Source organism: Hyla sarda, chromosome 9 (genome assembly GCF_029499605.1).
Source record: "Hyla sarda isolate aHylSar1 chromosome 9, aHylSar1.hap1, whole genome shotgun sequence".
In the NCBI taxonomy this organism is placed as follows: domain Eukaryota; kingdom Metazoa; phylum Chordata; class Amphibia; order Anura; family Hylidae; genus Hyla; species Hyla sarda.
The window spans coordinates 5,532,307-5,552,652 of NC_079197.1; the positions used below are offsets into that span (position 1 = coordinate 5,532,307).

The following is a 20,346-nucleotide window of genomic DNA, read 5'->3' on the forward strand; positions in this document are numbered from 1 at the left end:
TCATCTTTATTAAATTTAATCGACTCCATTCACAACACAATGAGAGGAAATATCTCTGCCGCCTGTCACTAAGCTGGTAATTGGCGACCAGTTTCCCTGCCGAGAATGACTCCACACAACACAATCTGCAATAAGGGAACGTTCTGATCTACTGTCTAGGAACCTGATAAGTGGCGCACACGGCAGCCGCTCATCTCCTATACTCCAGCCGTTGGCTGTCCGGGCATGCTGGGAGTTGTAGTTTTGCGACATCTGAAAGTCCACAGTTTAGAGAGCACTGGTCTAAAGCAGTGGTGAGAAATCAGTCTAGAGCAGTGTTTCCCAGCCAGGGTTCCTCCAGCTGTTGCAAAACTACAACTACCAGCACGTTCCAGGGTTGCAGTTTTGCAACAGCTGGAGGCACACTGGTTGGGAAACACTGCTCTAGACTTATTACTCACCGCATTACTCCCAATTTATCAAGGAGAAAAGGAGTTTTACTCTTCTGAGCTGCTCACATTTTTTCGTTGGCTGTCTGGGCATGCTGGGAGTTGTAGTTTTGTGACATCTGTAAGTCAACAGTTTGGAGACCACTGGTCTAAAGCAGCATTTCCCAACCAGGTTGCCTCCAGCTGTTGCAAAACAACCACCCCCAACATGCCCGGACAGCTGTTGGCTGTCCGGGCATGCTGGGAGTTGTAGTTTTGCAACAGCTGGAGGTGTACTCGTTGGGAAACACTGCTCTAGATTTCTCACCCCATTACTCCCAATTTTTCAAGGAGAAAAGGTGTTGTTTTCCTCTCCCTAACTAGTGCACCCTGAGCTTCCCCCATTTTTTTGTTGGCTATCTGGGTATGCTGGGAGTTGTAGTTTTTGAACAGCTGGAAGTTCCAAGATTGGATCCCACTGCTCCAGAGCAGCGTTTCGCAACCAGGTTGCCTCCAGCTACTGCAAAACTATAACCTCCGGGCATGCTGGTAGTTGTAGTTTTGCAACAGCTGGAGGCACCCTGGTTGGGAAACACTGCTCTAGAGGCGGGGATGTGATGGTCTGAACATCATCCATACGGATTGTTTCTTCATTTTGTCTAAATTCTAAGCACTAACCTTGGCCCATCAGGATGTATTGTTGTTGACTGTTTGATCATCCAATGCAGTGTTTTCTAATCAGTGGCTCTTCAGCTGTTACAGAACTACAACTCCCAGCATACCCAGACAGCCTATGTCTGCAGCAGCTGTAGAGCCACAGGTTGGAGAACACTGATCTAATGTGTATGTCCCATCTTCATTTGTGGCCGGCACCAGGTGTTCCAATAGGGTTCAAGTCCTGCAGGAACGTGTGGGAACTGAGTTCCTGCACTTTTTCCACAGCAGGAACACCGTTCCCATTAGCAGGAGTCCTGTGAGACCAGTCCTTGAGTGGAAATCTTGGGAGAGTTCCTGTACTTTTTTTTTCCAGGACTTGACCCCAGGTCCCCCACTATTTGAGCACCTGGCGGTGTTTTTTTATACCATGACACCCCAACATCCCATGATGGTAGAGCCCACAGCTTGTAGCTCTCATACCCCTTTCCTTGTGGGAGAAAAGGATAGTGTTCCCTTTCTTACCTGTGGCAACAGATAGCAGCCTTGTCTGGGGCCCATAAAACAGCAGCATGGCCGCCTTCTATGCTATGTATGGCCGCCTTCTATGAAGCATGGCCGCCTTCTATGCTATGTATGGCCGCATTCTATGCAGCATGGCCGCCTTCTATGCTATGTATGACCCTGGCAGCAGGTAATATTTCTAGTTATTTTGGATGTAAAGTTCAGGACCATAACTATAAGAGGTGCAGAGGCAGCAGCAGCCGTGGGCCCTAGTGGCTGAGGGAGCCCCCCAAGACACCTCTGCCCTATAAGAGACCAGTATTATAAATAGCAAATAACACACGGGGCCCTATTACACACTTTGCCTTGGGGCCCAAAAGCTAAAAAAGTTACACTTCTGGAAAAGTGTGTAAGCCTCCACAGTGCAGGGAGAAAAAAGGTCAGGAATTCCTTCAATGTAATAAACTTGTAGATCCAGCAAATCGCCTTCACTAAATGTTACCTGTGCTGTAAGATTTGTATTCACATTCCCCTATGTCAGGCTTGTGTACACACTAGGGACTAATGCAAAAAACAAACAGAATATTAGTTTAATAAAAAAATAAATAAAATAAAAAGCCTTACTTGCTGCATGCTGTTTTTGAGGGGGGCAAAAAAACAAAAAACAAATAAAAACAAAAAAAAGCTGCAGCTAGATGTTAACTCGGAGTCAACAGGGAAAAATAAAAACATCATATTCACAACCTGGCTTTTTTTTTCTCTTGCTTTTTTTTTTTACCCTTGTAGGTGTTTTTCGGTGCAGAGGCTTTTATTTTTATTTTTTAAGAAATTGCCGCATTTTCCCCCCATAAACTTCTATAATTGGAAGAAATTGCCATGCGTCCATGTATATTTCCATTATTTTTTTTCCTGGTGTTTTTTGCCCCCAAATCTTTAGTAGAAATTCTTATTCAAATTACTTGTAAAAACAAGTGCGAGAAGACATCAAAAAGAAAAAACGAAATCTATACTAATATGTACAATTTTTTGGAAAAAAACAACAAAAAGTGCATGGAGGAGAAAAATGAGGAATTTTTTTGGCAAAAAAAAAAACTATTTGGGGGGGGAATTTATCAAAGTTGTCTATGTCCCGCATCAATATAGACCAAACTACAGAGCATTAGGCCGGTCTATTGTGCGCCTAATTTATCAAAAGGCGCACGGCTCTTGATAAATTCTGCGCACGGATTTTGAGATCTACGGAGTGTATTTAAAGGGGTACTCCGGCGCTAAAACATCTTATCCCCTATCCAAAAAGATAGGGGATAAGATGCCTGATCGCGGGGGTCCCGCCGCTGGGGACCCCTGTGATCTTCCACGCAGCACCCCATTAGAATCAGCCCCCGGAGCATGCTCACTCCGGGTCTGATTACTGGCGATCGAGCATAGTGACGTCACGCCCCCTCCATAGGCTTGTATTGAGGGGGCGGAGCGTGACATCACACGGGACGGAGCTGTGACGTCACTATGCTTCGATCCCGTGATCGCCAGTAATCAGACCAAGCACGCTCTGGGGGCTGATGGTAACGGGGTGCGGCATCCTTTGGATAGGGGATAAGATGTCTTCGTGCTGGAGTACCCCTGTAAACCTGCTTCAGCATGGTCTGTGATTTCAGCGTATTTTCGCCTGATGTGAATTTTCGCTGAAAAGTCGCAATTGATAAATTCAGCACCAATGCATTTTTTCCATCTAAAATAGCATAGAATACATCATGGACTAAAAATCCTGTAAAGAAAAAGTCACCAAAAAGTCGCACGTATTTAGACTGCGACTTTCTGTGCGACAATTTTAGATGGGAAAAACCAGTCTAAATCCTTTGATATCAGTTGGCAACCCGAGGAAAAACAGGATACGGACATCGCCTCAGAGGAGTCTTGGAGAAAACCGGATCTTTCCACATCGGACGCCGCCCTGACCGCTGTCACATGACAACATCACTGAAGTCTTGGTTTCACCGTAGAGAACGCGCCCCAGAATCCTTGGCCCAGGTGTTCCCTATTAGTGGGAAGAATTTTCGCTTGCAACAGATGTTATAGGATCCGAGAGGCTGTGGAGACGTCTTCTAAAAAGGTCAACAAAAACACTTGACTACAAAAATATTTACGGCTAAAAGACTGAAGAGTCTTAAGCCAAAGCCAATAAAAATACGCAGAGAGATTTTGGGTTTTTAAGTCCATTTCCGTGATGTTTCCGAGAAGTGCTGAGCTGTCGCTCTGCGGTGTTTCTGCCCAGGAATGTGGACAAAACAGGAAGTTCACGGGAAAGGAGCCCGGAGTTTGGGGCCAATGGAAGCGGCGGTACTAGTCAGCGCAGTCATCGTTCTGCTAACTCTGCACTTCTCCCATCACAGCTGTAAATAATACAGTCAAGATTCTCTATTAAAAGGGGTACTCCGTCCCTAGAGATCTGATTGCGGGGGTACCGCCGATGGGAACCCCCGCGATCTCGGCTGTGGGACCCCAGACATCCGGTGCACGGAGCAAACTTCGCTCCATGCCGGATGACTGGCGATGCGGGGCAGAGGCTCGTGACGTTACGACCACGCCCCCTCAATGCAAGTCTATGGGAGGGGGCGTGACGGACGTCACGCCCCCTCCCATAGACTTGCATTGAGGGGGCGTGGCCGTGAAGTTACAAGCGGCGCGTGACCATGATGTCACGAGCCTCCGGCGCTGCACCCGGCGCTCTAAACAAACGCCGGGTGTAGCAGGGAGACCCCCGCGTTCAGACATCTTATCCTCTATCCTTTGGATAGGAGACAAAATGTCTAGGGACGGAGTTACCCCTTTAGGGGTACGGTCCCATGTAGCGTATATGCAGCGTATTTTCTTCCGCTGATTTTGCTACCCATTGATCTCAATGGGTAGGAAAATACACAGCATCAGATCCACAGCAAAATACGCTGCGTATGCGCTACGTCTGGGCGATAAAACATGAAGGGAAAAAGAAATGCATTCATAATACACGGCGTCAAGTAAAGAATTATTATTCCTTTATTTTTTTGCATTTATTTTTAGACTATGTTCACACACTGTAAAATGAAGAATATATCACAAAATATATGATATTGATTATTATATTAAATTAATAATTACTTTGGTTTTATTTATTTTTTCTTATTATAATATAATTCCACAGAGTTGTTATGGTGGTCGCCATGCTGAGTTGTTATGGTGGTCGCCATGCTGACTGCCTCCTGCAGGCTAGGAAGGAGGAGGGGGGAGCAATATGTCAGACCGGTCCATCCAAGGAGACGCAGGCCTACATGCTCATCAGCATATACAGAGACCAAACACAACAACAACAACTGAGCGCACATTTACATAAGAATACAAACCTCTCCTCTACCCTGACGGGGCTCTTGTTCTAAAAGGCCCAAAAAAAAAAACAAAAAAAAAAAAAAACATTGTGACCGGAGGGTAACATTAAAGGGGTATTCCAGGAAAAAAATCTTTTTATGTATCAAATGGCTCCAGAAAGTTAAATAGATTTGTAAATTACTTCTATTAAAAAAAATCCTAATTCTAATAATTAACAGCTGCTGAAGTTGAGTTGTTCTTTTCTGTCTGGCAACAGTGCTCTCTGCTGACATCTCTGTCTTTCTCGGGAACTGCACAGAGTAGAATAAGTTTGCTATGGGGATTTGCTTCTACTCTGGACAGTTCCTGAGACTCTTCATCAGAGAGCAAGAACAACTCAAGAACAACTCAAGAACAACTCAAGAACAACTCAAGAACAACTCAAGAACAACTCAAGAACAACTCAAGAACAACTCAAGAACAACTCAAGAACAACTCAAGAACAACTCAAGAACAACTCAAGAACAACTCAACTTCAGCAGTTTATAAGTACTGAAAGGATTAAGATTTTTTAATAGAAGTAATTTACAAACCTGCTTAACTTTCTGGAGCCAGTTGATTATATATAAAGTTTTTTCCTGGATAACCCCTTTAAACTTGTTTTTGGAGGTTTTTATGCTCAGTCTAACTTAATCCTATAGGAGAAGATGTCAACAAATACTACTAACCCCCCCCCCCCCCCATCACCTCCAGACCCCAATACACGTCTTGATCAATGCACGTGCTAATCTGCTCATCAATAACATTGTCTTTAAACAGTAGGAGGTCACAATAATGAATTATGTTAATAAAAAGGAAATCAAGAACAAACAAATAAAAAAAAAATCTAAAAATGAAAAAGAAAATGAAAAAAAGTTTTTTGCATCCTGTTATACTTGTGACTTACATCATCTATTGTTTGGCTTGCTTTCGTTTATAGGCCGACCACTAAAACAAAAAAAAAATAAAAAAAAAACACAAAAAACAACAGAAAAAAAATGTCAACATACGTGACCACATGGAGTTTTTTTTTTTTTTTTTTGCTGGTTGCAGCCATGATACACCTTTTGCTTCCCACACAGCTTTCCCATAACTAGTTATGTAGAAAAACATCACCAGCTGGAGGCACCCTGGTTTGGAAACATCGCATTAGGGTCATTGTGGTCCTAATATATTGCAAAACTACAACTCCCAGCATGCCTTTGGCAGTCCGGGAATACTGGGAGTTGCAGCAGCTGGAGACACCCTGGTTGAGAAACACCAATCTTAGTCTAACACATCATATACTTGTCAGTATGCGAGAAAAAACACAAAGGATGCGGAAGGAGGACCCCCATAAGAAGTGTGCGGAGAATGTAACAATTCAACAGAGAATTTACCTAAAATAACAAAATAAAAACATATAAACAATAGAACAAATCCGTAAAATATTCACACATGCCTATAACAGGATTCCCCGAATATGTCACCTCCGACAGGCGACACCGACCTCATCACACAAGTGACATCTCATTGACTCATCAGTCCACAATGTCCTTTATTAGAGGGAAACACAACACTATTGTGCGGACACAATAGATACCTTATAACGTCATCACTTGTTGGTTTTGTCCATTCATTATGTACAGTTAATGATGAGGAAATTACCCATAATAAAGCCAACCCTCCTCGTGTAATACGTGGCCATTTACCCGAAAAATTCTGCGTCCTCGGGACTAATTGTGCATAGATAAAGAAAAGAGAACTTCATGTTTTGTTGGTAGAAAATTTATACCAATACAGTGATCCCTCAACCTACAATGGCCTCAACATACAATAGTTTCAACATACAAAGGTCTTTTCTGGACCATTGTAAGTTGAAACCAGACTCAACATACAATGTTACAGACAGTCCAGATCTGTGAAACGTGTCAATGGCCGGAAGAACTAAGCAATCAGAATGGGCAATTTACTGGTAAAACACCTGTATTACTGAAGCGTATGCACTGACTGATGTCTGGTAGCGCCCCCTACAATACAGGGAGGTATTACATGTTCTGTACTCTTTACCTGTATTACTGAAGCGTATGTACTGACTGATGTCTGGTAGCGCCCCCTACAGTACAGGGAGGTATTACATGTTCTGTACTCTTTACCTGTATTACTGAAGCGTATGTACTGACTGATGTCTGGTAGCGCCCCCTACAGTACAGGGAGGTATTACATGTTCTGTACTCTCTACCTGTATTACTGAAGTGTATGCACTGACTGGTGTCTGGTAGCGCCCCCTACAGTATAGGGAGGTATTACATGTTCTGTACTACTCTTTACCTGTACCAGGGTTAGCTGCTCCTTTGGACACCAGGTGAGGGCAACTCCATGTTACTGTACAGGACCCTGAAGAAGCTCCTGTCCTCTACATAGACCAGTGTTTCCCAAGCAGGGTGCCCCCAGCTGTTGCAAAACTACAACTCCCAGCATGCCCGGACAGCCTTTGGCTGTCCTGGCATGCTGGGAGTTGTAGTTTTGCAACAGCTGGAGGCTCCCTGCTTGGGAAACACTGACATAGACAATGATTACAGCTCCCAGCAGATCTTTATGACTTTTATATATAAGGATTTGCTTTAGCTGTATTAGTTATCTACTTATTTTTCTTTAATCCTCACTTTCTCCTATTTTAGGATGACATTTTGGTGGCTTCAGAACCAATTACCAGGTTTCCATAGAGTTCTGGTCTCAACATCCAATGGTTTCACCATACAATGGTCGTCCATGGAACCAATTAATATTGTAACTTGAGGGACCACTGTACTTATTTTTTAATTTCAAAAACATAAAAAATATGATAAATAATTAAAAAAAAACAATACATTTGACATATTGTGAACCTAGCCTCCAAGTTCCGAATGCTTGGAGCAGGCGGCGGGGGGTCGTGATGTCACAGCCACGCCCCTTGCGACTTCACATCACAAGGGGCGTGTCCATGACGGCACAAGGGGGCATGGCTGACGGCACGACCCCCACACCCAGTGTTCTAAATGAACGCCGGGTGCTGCACAGAGGTCACGGGGGTCCCAGCAGACTTCTTATCCCCTATCCTTTGGATACGATGTCTAGGAGTGGAGTTCCCCTTTAAAAACACAGCTCTCCCTTCTATAAGGCTCATTATTAAGTCACTGTTCACACAGCATGGTTTTGCACGTGTTGACAGCTCAGGTCGGCTGTCAACATCAACGTGAATCACCGCAACGTGTTCAATTAATGAGAGCAGCACGGGGTGAAGTCACCGCCACCCGCTCGCCCGTTATCATGAAGACTGGCACTGAACCATCCGGCTCATGCCAACAATGAGAGATTATGCAGATCCTGACTCAATACATTAGGACCAAGATGGAATTCACATGTATCTCCCCGATCTTAATGACATTGGCTCGATCCGAGCTCCGTAACATGGTGCAACCTGTGGCCAACCAATCCGCTGCCTCTGTGTTTATGGCGCCAGTAGTGACTAGATCATCTGGCCTATTTGCATTCATTTACAATGATGTCCTGCAGGCACTGTGTTTCCTAGAAGTCAACAATTTATTGCAAAGCTGAACTGGAGCTGTTCATAGAATAGAAAAAAACATGGTGTATATAGAGGAACGAGGGGGCGCCATAGAAATATTGGGCCTTTCCTGGAACTGATTTAATCTACCAAACCCCCCACTCAGGACATATCTCACATTATAGGAAATGCCTATATCCCCCCAACAAAAATGTTTGGGGTAATCGACATTTCCTATAAAAGGTGGTTAACTCTGCCCCTGAGAAAGCTTTGTCCTGAGCTGGACCCGCCCACGAGGTGCTGCAGATAGAGAGCAAGTGAGTGAGAGAGAGCACACATGTGCGAGAGAGAACGCAGGCGAGTGAGAGAGAGCACACATGTGCGAGAGAGAGCAACAGAGAAAAAACATGTGTGCGCCAGAGTGAGAAAGAGAAGAGGGAGAGGGAGAAAGACAGAGAGCACTAGAGAGGCAGAGAGAGAAGAGAGAGGGAGAAAGACAGAGAGGCAGAGAGAGAAGAGAGAGGGAGAAAGACAGAGAGCACTAGAGAGAGGCAGAGAGAGAGGGAGAAAGACAGAGAGCACTAGAGAGAGGCAGAGAGAGAGGGGGCGCCAGAGAGAAAGAAAGAAGAGAGGGACAGGGAGAAAGAAAGGAAGATTGAAAGAAAGAAAGAGGCAGAGAGCACCAGAGAGAGAGGCAGAGAGCGCCAGAGAAAGACAGAAAGAGTGTGCTAGAGTGACAGACAGAGAGCTAGAGAGAGAGAGAGAGAGAGAGAAAGCACTAAAGAGACAGAGTGCAAGACAGACAGAGCGCGCGAGAGTCATACATAGAGCGCTAGAGAGAGAGCCAGAGTGTACGATACAGCACCTGAGTGCGCCAGAGAGAAAAAGAGAGACACAGAGCGACAGAGAGTGACAGAGAGAGAAAGCGCCAGAGACAGAGAGCACCAGAGACACAGAGAGCGACAGAGACAGAGTGACAGAGAGAGAGCGATAGAGACAGAGAGCGATAGAGAGAGAGCAACAGAGAGAGATAGAGAGAAAGAGAGAGAGACCGAGAAAGAGAGAAAGGGTGTGCCATAGAGAGAGGGCAAGAGTGAAACTGACTCAATAAGAGGGGATTAGCAGGTCTCTTCTATGATGAACCTGCAGCAGAGGTCTCCAAACTGTGGACCTGCAGATGTTGCAGAACTACAACTTGCAGCATGCCAAGACAGCCGACATAGCCTACTATGTGAATGACCTATTTCTAGTGTTTTCATTCCGGAGTAATAATAATAATAATAATAAAGCCAGACATGATAGGAATCTCATACGGCCTAGATCTATAACATAACACAAGATGGGCAGAGAGATGGCGGGCGGCAGCAGATGCCAATGTAAAGGTGTTATGATGCGGTATTAGACCCTTCTATGGCAGCTTATTGTATATGACATTAGTTTTTGTTTTTTTAGATTATGTGGAACTACAACTCCCAGTATGGTCCTGACAGGGTTGCAGAAGAACATGACTCAGCATGTGGGTAAGTGTCGGGCATCCATCATCTCCATAAGGAGAGTTATCACATTTTATTCCCGGCAAGGAAAGCCCTGGGGGGGGAGAATTTGATGCCAGAAATCTCCCTTCTTCTCAGAGAGAGTCTGAGTAATGAAAAGCGATGCCGCTGCCAGGAACCTCTACATGTCTAATCCTCTCCCACAGGTGTCCGTGAGTCATCTGCCCCGATCTGCACATCATGAAGGGCAAGAGAGCGAAAACATAAGGGGCATACAGACGGTATAGTTATACTTGGGCCCCTTATGTCTGAGGGCCACAGACTGCACTGTAACATAATATATCATTAGGCAAATGGATAGGGGCCCCCACAGCAAATCAATGATAATCAGATCACTTATTAGGACCCATTCACCCCCCAAACTGATGCAGATCTTGGGGGCTCCTGACGTGTCTGTTCTAAAAAACACCCAGATCCTACCCACAGGTTGTACTGATGGTACTTAGTGGCTCTCTGGTCTGGATAATGAAAGGTGGCCTTATATTTGTTCTCAATGAGGAGACTCCACTCTTCCTGAGCCTTCTGCTCCCCTCTCCAGTCCCCTCCTCCAGTCCCCTCTCCAGACTCCTCCTCCAGACTCCACAGTCCCCTCCTCCAGACTCCACAGTCCCCTCCTCCAGTCTCCTCCTCCAGATTCCTTTGCTCCCCCACCCCCCAGATTTTTCTGCTCCTCCTTTAGGACTCTTTGCTACTTCCTCCACTATGCCTCTCAGACTCTCTGTTCCCCTTTCTTCTGGAAACTTCTCTGCTTACCCCTCTGCTCCTCCCTCCAGAATCCTATGCTCCTCCTCTTGCAGACTCTCTGCCCCCCCCCACTGACCTCTTTGCTCCTCCTCCTCTCAGATTCCTCTGCTCCCCCCTCTAGACTGCTTTGCTTCTCCCTCCAGACTCCTCCTCTTTCAGACTTCTCTGCTCCCCACTTCAGACTCCTCCTTTTCCAAACTTCTCTACTTCCCCTCCAGACTCCCTCTTTTCTTGTACATAGACCATTCGATTGTATGTCCGACATCCATATCAAGTTCCAGATAATACCGAAGATTTAATCCAAATCTTGAAATAACAAAAATGTACAAACCGGATAATGACGCGTTTTGGGGGCCTTGTACCCCTTCCTCAGATTACCCTTTTTTTCTAGACCCCACTGCTTTCCCCTCTAGACTCTTCCTCTTCCATACTTTCTGCTCCCCCCCCCCTCCAGAATTCCGCTCCTTTTCTTCCAGACCCTCTGCTTCCCCTCCAGACACCTCTTTGCTCCCATCTTTCAGACACCTCCATGTCCCCCTCTAGACATACCCAATCCCTGCCATCAGAGGACCCCTATGATAATGATAGACCCCTATGCACATTTGAAAGTTGGCCAGTCCCTTCAACATTAGTAGGTTCTTTGTGAATTAATTTAATAAGAATGGCCCCTTTATGTCTCTGATACTACTGTATGTCTCTCCTTCTAGTACAGAGAGGAACCCTGATCAGAAGAATTCAGCTCTTACGTAATTGTGGATTTTTACAAGAGTCTATTCTGGGAATATAAGTGTTTGACAAGTGACAAGAACTATAAAGAAGAGTCTGTACAGAATGCACTTCTATTACCCCTAAAGAGGGAAAGTATTCTGATAATACCAGCCCGGACCTATAGAACATCTCCATAACCTACATTCCTACCAATATAAAGAGGACTTCACCCCGAAGACAAATACATCCCCAACAAACACAGCTCAGCTGCTCTCCGGATACAGAGAATTACCGTATTTTTCGCCATATAAGACGCTGCGGCATATAAGATGCACATAATTTTAAAGGAGGAAAATCTAGAAAAAATACAATGTAAAGTATAGGATAGTGATCTTCAACCTGCAGACCTCCAGATGTTGCAAAACTACAACTCCCAGCATGCCCGGACAGCCAACGGCTGTCCGGGCATGCCGGGAGTTGTAGTTTTGCAACATCTGGAGGTCCGCAGGTTGAAGACCGCTGGTATAGGAGGTAATACTCACGTGTCCCCGCCGCTCCGGACCCATCACCGCTGCCCTGGATGTCGCCCTCCATCGCTGTCGCCGCGTCCCCGGGGTGTCCCCGTTGCTCCGGAATGTCTCTGCTCTCCGTCGCCGCCATCACGTCGCAACTCACGCCGCTCCTATTGGATGACGGGACGGCGTGCGCGACAACGTGATGACGACGAAGGAGAGCGTTGGCCATGCAGGGGACTCCGGCACGGAGCAGTCATTCACGTATCGGACACCGAGGAGGCAGGTAGGGATCTTCACGGTGTCCTGTAAGCTGTTTGGGATGCCGCGGTGAAACCTTAGGTAATCATAAAAGAGCAAAAAAGACCTCGCAAATGGCGCTGCTGGATCCGTGGAGATGTAGGAATAAACCAAAATCCAAGGAGGAATATTGTAAAAGCTTGTGGATTTTATTGCAAATGAATAAAACCAATAAAAGCAATAAAAGAGTGATACAAGTTAAGAATACGCGTTTCGGGGGAGCCACCCCCTTCTTCAGATCAGTATCTGAACTTTGGCGGTCCCGAACAGCCCGACTGAGCAGCCGGGTTAGTTTCACTTTCGCTTCAGACGCAGCGGTCAGCTTTGATCGCCGCGTCTGAAGGGTTAATACATGTGCTGTATTAGCTGCGGGTCCCGGACGTTGATGGCCACAGGGACCGCCGCGATAGGACAGGGTTTTAAAGGTGTATTTACCATATAAGACGCACCAACTTTTCCCCCCCAGTTTTGGGGAAGAAAAAGTGCGTGTTATACGGCAAAAAATACGGTACCTCTTTAAAGCTTTCAGACATTTTGGAGCAGCAATCCTCTACTCCATGCTAAAATAAAGCCGAATTTGCATTAATTTCGACTTCATGGGATTTTACTTGTAAATTCTGTTGGAAGAAATGTCTGATAGAAGAAATGCCTGTATGAATGTTGAAATCCCATTAATATTAATGGTTCTCTGATTCAAGGCCAAATTAAACTTAAAATGTAATGCAGAAAGAGTGTTACATTCTGCACGGATTCCGTCTGAAATTCCTCAGTGTGAACTAGCCCTTAGGATTTCTGCACAGAATAATTTACCACTGGCAAAATACTATAAAAAAAAAAAAAAAAAAAAAAGCCATCCTGTGGGTCTCCAGCTGTTGCAAAACTACAACTCTCAACATGCCCTGACCACCTAATACCCCGCAGCTGCATCCACCTGACAGCAGGGGGCTCCATTAGTAAATCAGCATCTATCTCAGTGGTCTTCAAACTGTGGCCCTCCAGATGTTACAAAACTACAATTCCCAGCATGCCAGGACAGCCGTTGGCTGTCCGGGCATGCTGGGAGTTGTAGTTTTGCAACCTGTTTCAAGACCGCTGATCTATCTGGACTAGTGATCCCCAACCTGCTATGGCTGGAGAATATTGTTTCAATATGTAGAGATGCAATTATTTTTATAATATATTAGTTGGTCAATTATTATTATTATTATTATAAATTGGAATAGATGAGAATTTTTGATAACTTTATTCCCTTTTCCATTTTTTTCTGGGATGTGATATGACCAAAATAGTGTTTATTTTAATTTTTTTTACTTTATTTTCTTAGATGAAAAAAAGGGATGATTTTTCTTTTTTTTATATGGAAAGGGTTTATTTATATTTTTGATTTTTTTTTTATGTATTTACTTACACTTTTCTAGTTCTCCGAGGAGACTTTTTTGAGAACTCTTTCTATAGCTCATACAAATCAATGCAATACATATGAACTTTATTAATTCGTTAGATCTGTGTTCTATTGGTCCAGCCTGTCATAGGCAGATTATTAATAGCAGAATCCCAGCAGCTACACAGGCCTAGACGAAGCCTCAGGCTGCCATGACAATAGTGTTGCGAGAGATCTTGACCACTGCACCAATGTTCGTTGTTACGGCCATTTAGATGCCGCTGTCAACTTTGACAGCGGCATGTAAAGGGTTAAAGGGGTACTCCCGCGGAAAACTTCTTTTTAAATCAACTGGTGCCAAAAAGTTAAACAGATTTGTAAATCACTTCTATTAAAAAAAAAAATAAAAAAAACAATCCTTCCAGTACTTTTTAGGGGCTGTATACTAAAGAGAAATCCAAAAAAGAAATGCTTTTCCTTTGATGTCATGACCACAGTGCTCTCTGCTGACCTCTGCTGTCCATTTTAGTTACTGTCCAGAGCAGAAGAAAATCCCCATAGCAATCATATCTATGGACAGTTCCTAAAATGGACAGCAGAGGTCAGCAGAGAGCACTGTGGTCATGACATCAGAGGAAATGCATTTCTTTTTTGGATTTCTCTTTAGTATACAGCCCCTAAAAAGTACTGGAGGGATTAAGATTTTTTAATAGCAGTGATTTACAAATCTGTTTAACTTTCAGGCACCAGTTGATTTAAAAAAAAAAATAAAAAAAAAGTTTTCCACGGGAATACCCCTTTAAGAGCCGACAGTGGAGATCGCACAGCACCAACCCGGATCTGTTGAACCAGGTGCGGCTGGGTATGAAGCGGGCTCTCCAAACTCCCTTCAAGGGATACTCCACTCCTTAGTGTTAATAACATTTAGTTCCGAACGCTGGGTGTGGGCTTCAGGGGTCACCACACCCCCTTGAGATCGTCATCATGTTCCGCCCTTCATGAAGTCACGCCCCACCCCTCAATGCAAGTCTATGGGAGGGGGTGTGACGATAGTCACACCCCCTCCCATAGACTTGCATTGAAGGGGCGGGGTGGTGACATCATGACGGGGCGTGGCGACCCCCGAAGCCTGCACACAGTGCTTGGAACCAAATGCTCCGAACGCTGGGAGGGGAGTACCCCTTTAATGGCCCTATAAAGAAAATAAACGGGTTAAAAAGTCTGCCCGCCCACAACTACTAAAAATCTTTGTGTCGACGTGTATAACCCCTTAGGGCGGCTACTGACAAAAGCGCAGGGCTGCGACAACATAGGTTTTTATAGGACTCATAACAATAAAATGAGGCATAGTTCTGGCAGAATTCCTTTACATTCCCTGAAGGTCGGTCATATAGAAAAGGCACCTGAGGAACCAGAAGGCCCCGGCCGGCGGGAACAGATCGTTCTCCTGCACCATGGAAATTATTTTGATATCTACAACGAGCGATGACAAAGTGAACATTTCCCCGCATCGCTTCCATATTGTAATTGCACAAGATCAGATCTGACTCACCCCGTCCGCACGCCGAGGATAAATATAGAGTCGATCAGGGCTGCCCCGAGATGGTTATGTACCAGCCGCCGAAAATTGTGGTTTATTTCTTCCTAAAATAGGGAAACATCTGCAATGTGATGTAAGAGAAGACATTATATGGTCTGTGCCATGGATATAGATATATATATATATATATATATATATATATATATATATATCTATAGGAAGAATCAGTGTATTGCTCTAATACTGCAGATATGTAACTATGGAGATTATACAGTATATCTCATATATACATACAGAGGATACCCAGTTATACCAGGATGGTCCATATAACTGTATACAGGAGATATATAACTTATACCAGCTGTACATATATATTATATACAGTATATACCCAGGCTATACCAGCATGGTCCATATCACTATATACAGGAGATATATAACTTATACCAGCTGTACATATATATTATACACAGTATATACCAGGTTATACCAGTATGATCCATATCACTGTATACAGGAGATATATAACTTATACCAGCTGTACATATATATTATATACAGTATATACCAGGTTATACCAGCATGGTCCATATCACTATATACAGGAGATATATAACTTATACCAGCTGTACATATATAATTATATACAGTATATACCCAGGTTATACCAGCATGGTCCATATCACTATATACAGGAGATATATAACTTATACCAGCTGTACATATATATTATATACAGTATATACCAGGTTATACAAGCATGGTCCATATCACTATATACAGGAGATATATAACTTATACCAGCTGTACATATATAATTATATACAGTATATACCAGGTTATACCAGCATGGTCCATATCACTATATACAGGAGATATATAACTTATACCAGCTGTACATCATGTATATTATATACAGTATATACCCAGGTTATACCAGCATGGTCCATATCACTATATACAGGATATATATATAACTTATACCAGCTGTACATATATATTATATACAGTATATACCAGGTTATACCAGCATGGTCCATATCACTATATACAGGAGATATATAACTTATACCAGCTGTACATATATAATTATATACAGTATATACCCAGGTTATACCAGCATGGTCCATATCTCTATATACAGGAGATATATATAACTTATACCAGCTGTACATATATATTATATACAGTATATACCCAGGTTATACCAGCATGGTCCATATCACTATATACAGGAGATATATAACTTATACCAGCTGTACATATATATTATATACAGTATATACCCAGGTTACATGGTAAATATGGCCGCACTGTTTCCAGTTTTCTCCAGTAACCAGATCCCCACTAGTTATAGTCTAATACAGTGACACCTATAGGTAACATTATGTTACTGCACCGTATCAGAGAAAAATCAATTCCTATGGTAAGTGTAAATTGATGGTCATGGTTCTCTGTGGTTTCTGTGATAACACAATAAGCAGATACCTGTTCCCTGATTATCTATAAGGAGATGAGGCCTTACGTGCACATTATAGCCGGAGATGTGAGAGGAGACCTGACAGTGTTTTCTGCTGAATGTTACACAGAACCTAAGGATATCATTTGCTTCAAAAAAGAAAAACTTGTTTGTTTCTTTTAGTAAATAAAACAAAACCCGTCCATTCCTGGTTCATGTAAAATCCCAGCGAGCTACCAGGAGGGCGACGGTTCTGTTTTCTCACCAGGTTCTTGTCAAGGGCACAAGGCAATAACATAACATTAGTATCATGTATCACTGGCAGATTATAGGACATGATACAGGAACTGAATGTGAGGGGGGACACCATAAAATGAGGACCCCAGCACAGACCCTCCCAGGGCTCAGTACAGCCTGGACCCCCAGGCCCCAGTGGACTCCAGATCCCAGCACAGAGCCTCAGGGCTCAGTATAGACCAAAACACACTACAGACCGGACCCCCAGGCCCCAGTAAAATCCTTCAGATCCCCAGGCCTCAGCATAGAACAGACCCCCAGTACGAACCTCCAGAACCCAGGGCCGACCACCCAGGACCCAATACAGACCTCCAGAACGCAGCACAGACCAGAACCCCATACCAGACCCCCGAACAGATCAGACCCCAAGTACAGACCTCCAGACCCCAGCACAGACCAAACCCAAAGTACAGACCTCCAAACCACCAGCACAAATCAGACCCTGTGCAGACCCCCGTAACCCAATACAGACTTCCAAACCCCAGCACAGACCCCATTACAAATCAGACCCCAAGTACAGACCTCGGCCCAGAACAAACCCCAAGTACAGACCTCCAAACCCCCAGCACAAATCAGACCCTGTGCAGACCCCCGTAACCCAATACAGACTTCCAAACCCCAGCACAGACCCCATTACAAATCAGACCCCAAGTACAGACCTCGGCCCAGAACAAACCCCAAGTACAGACCTCCAAACCCCCAGCACAAATCAGACCCTGTGCAGACCCCCGTAACCCAATACAGACTTCCAAACCCCAGCACAGACCCCATTACAAATCAGACCCCAAGTACAGACCTCAGCCCAGAACAAACCCCAAGTACAGACCTCCAGACCCCAGCACAAACCAAACCCCAAGTACAGACCTCCAGACCCCAGCACAAACCAAATCCTAAGTACAGACCTCCAGACCCCCAGCACAAACCTGACTCAGCAGACCCCCATAACCCAATACAGACCTCCAGACCCCAGCATAGACCAGACCCCAAGTACAGAGCCCTAACACAGCACCGACCCCCCAGTATAGGCATCCGGACCACAGAACAGACCTCCAGACCCTCATATCCCAGACCAGACCCTCATTTCCCAGAACAGACCCCAGTACAGACCAGACCCCCAGACGTCAACACAGACCAGACCCCAGTACAGCCAATCACCAGCTGACATGGGACCCAGTCTCAGCTGGTGATTGGATGAGAGGGCCGTCACTCCCACTTGTCTCGGAAGGTGGGGGCCAGAGCACGCCAAGGACATGTACATTAGTGGGCCCTGTACAGGAGATTGGACAGCAGTCAGACCCCCACGATCAGACACTTACCCCCTTATCTAGATGATAGATTAACTTCTCGGAGAAATACCATAACATTATAAAGACATTACAGATGTGAAAACTTTTTTTTTTTCTTCTCTTTAAGTACATTATACCTCTGTGGAGACATCTATGATACAAGTGTAGGGTGTCCCCATGACAACACTTCCTGTCATGTGCATTTCGCAGTGTTCTCCTCGACAGGCAGTGTTGTCATGGTGACACTGGAGATGCAATTTAAAGGGATTTATTTCCCTTCTCTCTTTGGAAGCAATCTCCACATCTTACACGGGGCAGCATGGCGGCTCAATTTTCAGCATTGTTCACTTACTGCTGTGGGCGGTGGGGGTCCTGGGTTCAAATCCAACCAGGGGCAACTGCACAGTAAAAGGCATGTTCTTGGGGCTCCTTTCACACTCCAAAACACACACTAGTGGAATACGAGTCCTAATATGGAATTTAGACTGCGAGCCCCTATAGGTGAGGACGGTTACCTTTATAGCACTGCAGAAATATTTAGAAAAAGAGGCGGCCAGAGAACGTACGCAATAATAAAAAAATATATATATATATATGACTTTCTTAGTCCTCTCTGGCTTAAGGAAACATCCAAACAAAATTTGTGCATTTATTTAAAAGGAAAAAAATTTAAAAAAGGAAATAAAAATTTAAGTGCCCCCCTCTTCCCAGGCATGCACTAAAGTCCCATAGACCAGTGGTCTTCAACCTGCAGACCTCCAGATGTTGCAAAACTACAACTCCCAGCATGCCGTTGGCTGTCCGGGCATGCTGGGAGTTGTAGTTTTGCAACAGCTGGAGGCGCACCGGATGGGAAGCACTGGCCTTAGAGACAGAGAAGAGACACACAGACACACAGGCCTTGCCTTCATGAGAAGCTGATGGTCACCAGCCGGACCCCAGGCTTTTGCAGCATCAAGACCATCCCAGAAGCCCCCTCAGATCCTCCACCGCTGCCTGTCAGTGACTGAGGCGAGGAGCTCACCCTTGGCAGAGAGAGGTCTCCTCTCAGCGACACCCACGCAAGAACAAGGAAAACCAGAGAAAAAAAAAAAGTTAACCCGCTCTTCTGGTTATTATCAGCCTTCAACATTCCTTTAACACAACGAGTCCCGCAACGTTTTCTACATCCAGGGGCTGATATGGGGACAGTGACGTTCACTGCGACAAAAAGCAAAGGCAGAGAAAATGGGATTTAAATGGGGAAATCTATTGATTTATTGCAAGTGGGAGATAAATAAGGCCTCTGCCTAAGGGGGCATCCCATAAAGGGCGGCAAACACGGTTCTATTGAGTCTACGGAGAAGGGGGATACAAACTTTATCAGGTCCTGACTTGCTTCTCCAATGGGACTCTGCTGCTGCAGGATCTCCCTGTGGAATTCCACACAGAAATTCCGACGTGTGAACATAGCCTGACTTTATTTTGGCCAAAAACGCAGTGGCCAGTTGTTAGCTAGGAGTCAGTAAGAAAAATACACTGCTCAAAAAAAATAAAGGGAACACTAAGATAATACATCCTAGATCTGAATGAATGAACTAATCGTATGAAATGCTTTCCTCTTTACATAGTTGAATGCGTTGACAACAAAAATCACACCAAAATTATCAATGGAAATCATCAAACCATGGAGGTCTGGATATGGGGTCACACTCAAAATCACAGTGGAAAACCCCACTACAGGCTGATCCAACTTTATGTAATGTCCTTAATACAAGTCCCAATGCGGCTCAGTAGTGTGTGTGTGTGTGTGGCCTCCACGTGCCCGTATAACCTCCCTACAACGCCTGGGCATGCTCCTGATGGGGTGGAGGATGGTCTCCTGAGGGATGTCCTCCCAGACCTGGACTAAAGCATCCGCCAACTCCTGGACAGTCTGTGGTGGATGGAGCGAGACATCCCAGATGTGCTCAATCAGATTCAGGGGAACGGGCGGCCAGTCCATAGCATCAATGCCTTCCTCTTGTAGGAACTGCTGACACACTCCAGACACATGAGGTCTAGCATTGTCTTGTATTAGGAGGAACCCAGGGCCAACCGCACCAGCATATGGTCTCA

The 20,346-nt window shown here is 44.8% G+C and overlaps 1 protein-coding gene across 4 annotated transcripts in view; it reads right to left on the reverse strand.

Annotated features, from left to right (window-relative positions):
* The window catches only part of RALGDS (ral guanine nucleotide dissociation stimulator), a 137,861-nt gene that overhangs the window by 60,207 nt on the left and 57,308 nt on the right, over positions 1-20,346 (reverse strand). Inside the window, exon 1 of one of the 4 annotated variants that reach the window (XM_056539399.1) lies at positions 19,155-19,313. The exons of the other annotated variants lie outside the window; for them this stretch is intronic. Within the exon in view, the coding sequence (XP_056395374.1) occupies positions 19,155-19,160 (6 nt within the window). The 5' untranslated portion in view covers positions 19,161-19,313. Of the gene's footprint in view, positions 1-19,154; positions 19,314-20,346 lie in introns of those variants that run through there. 4 annotated transcript variants of the gene reach the window in all.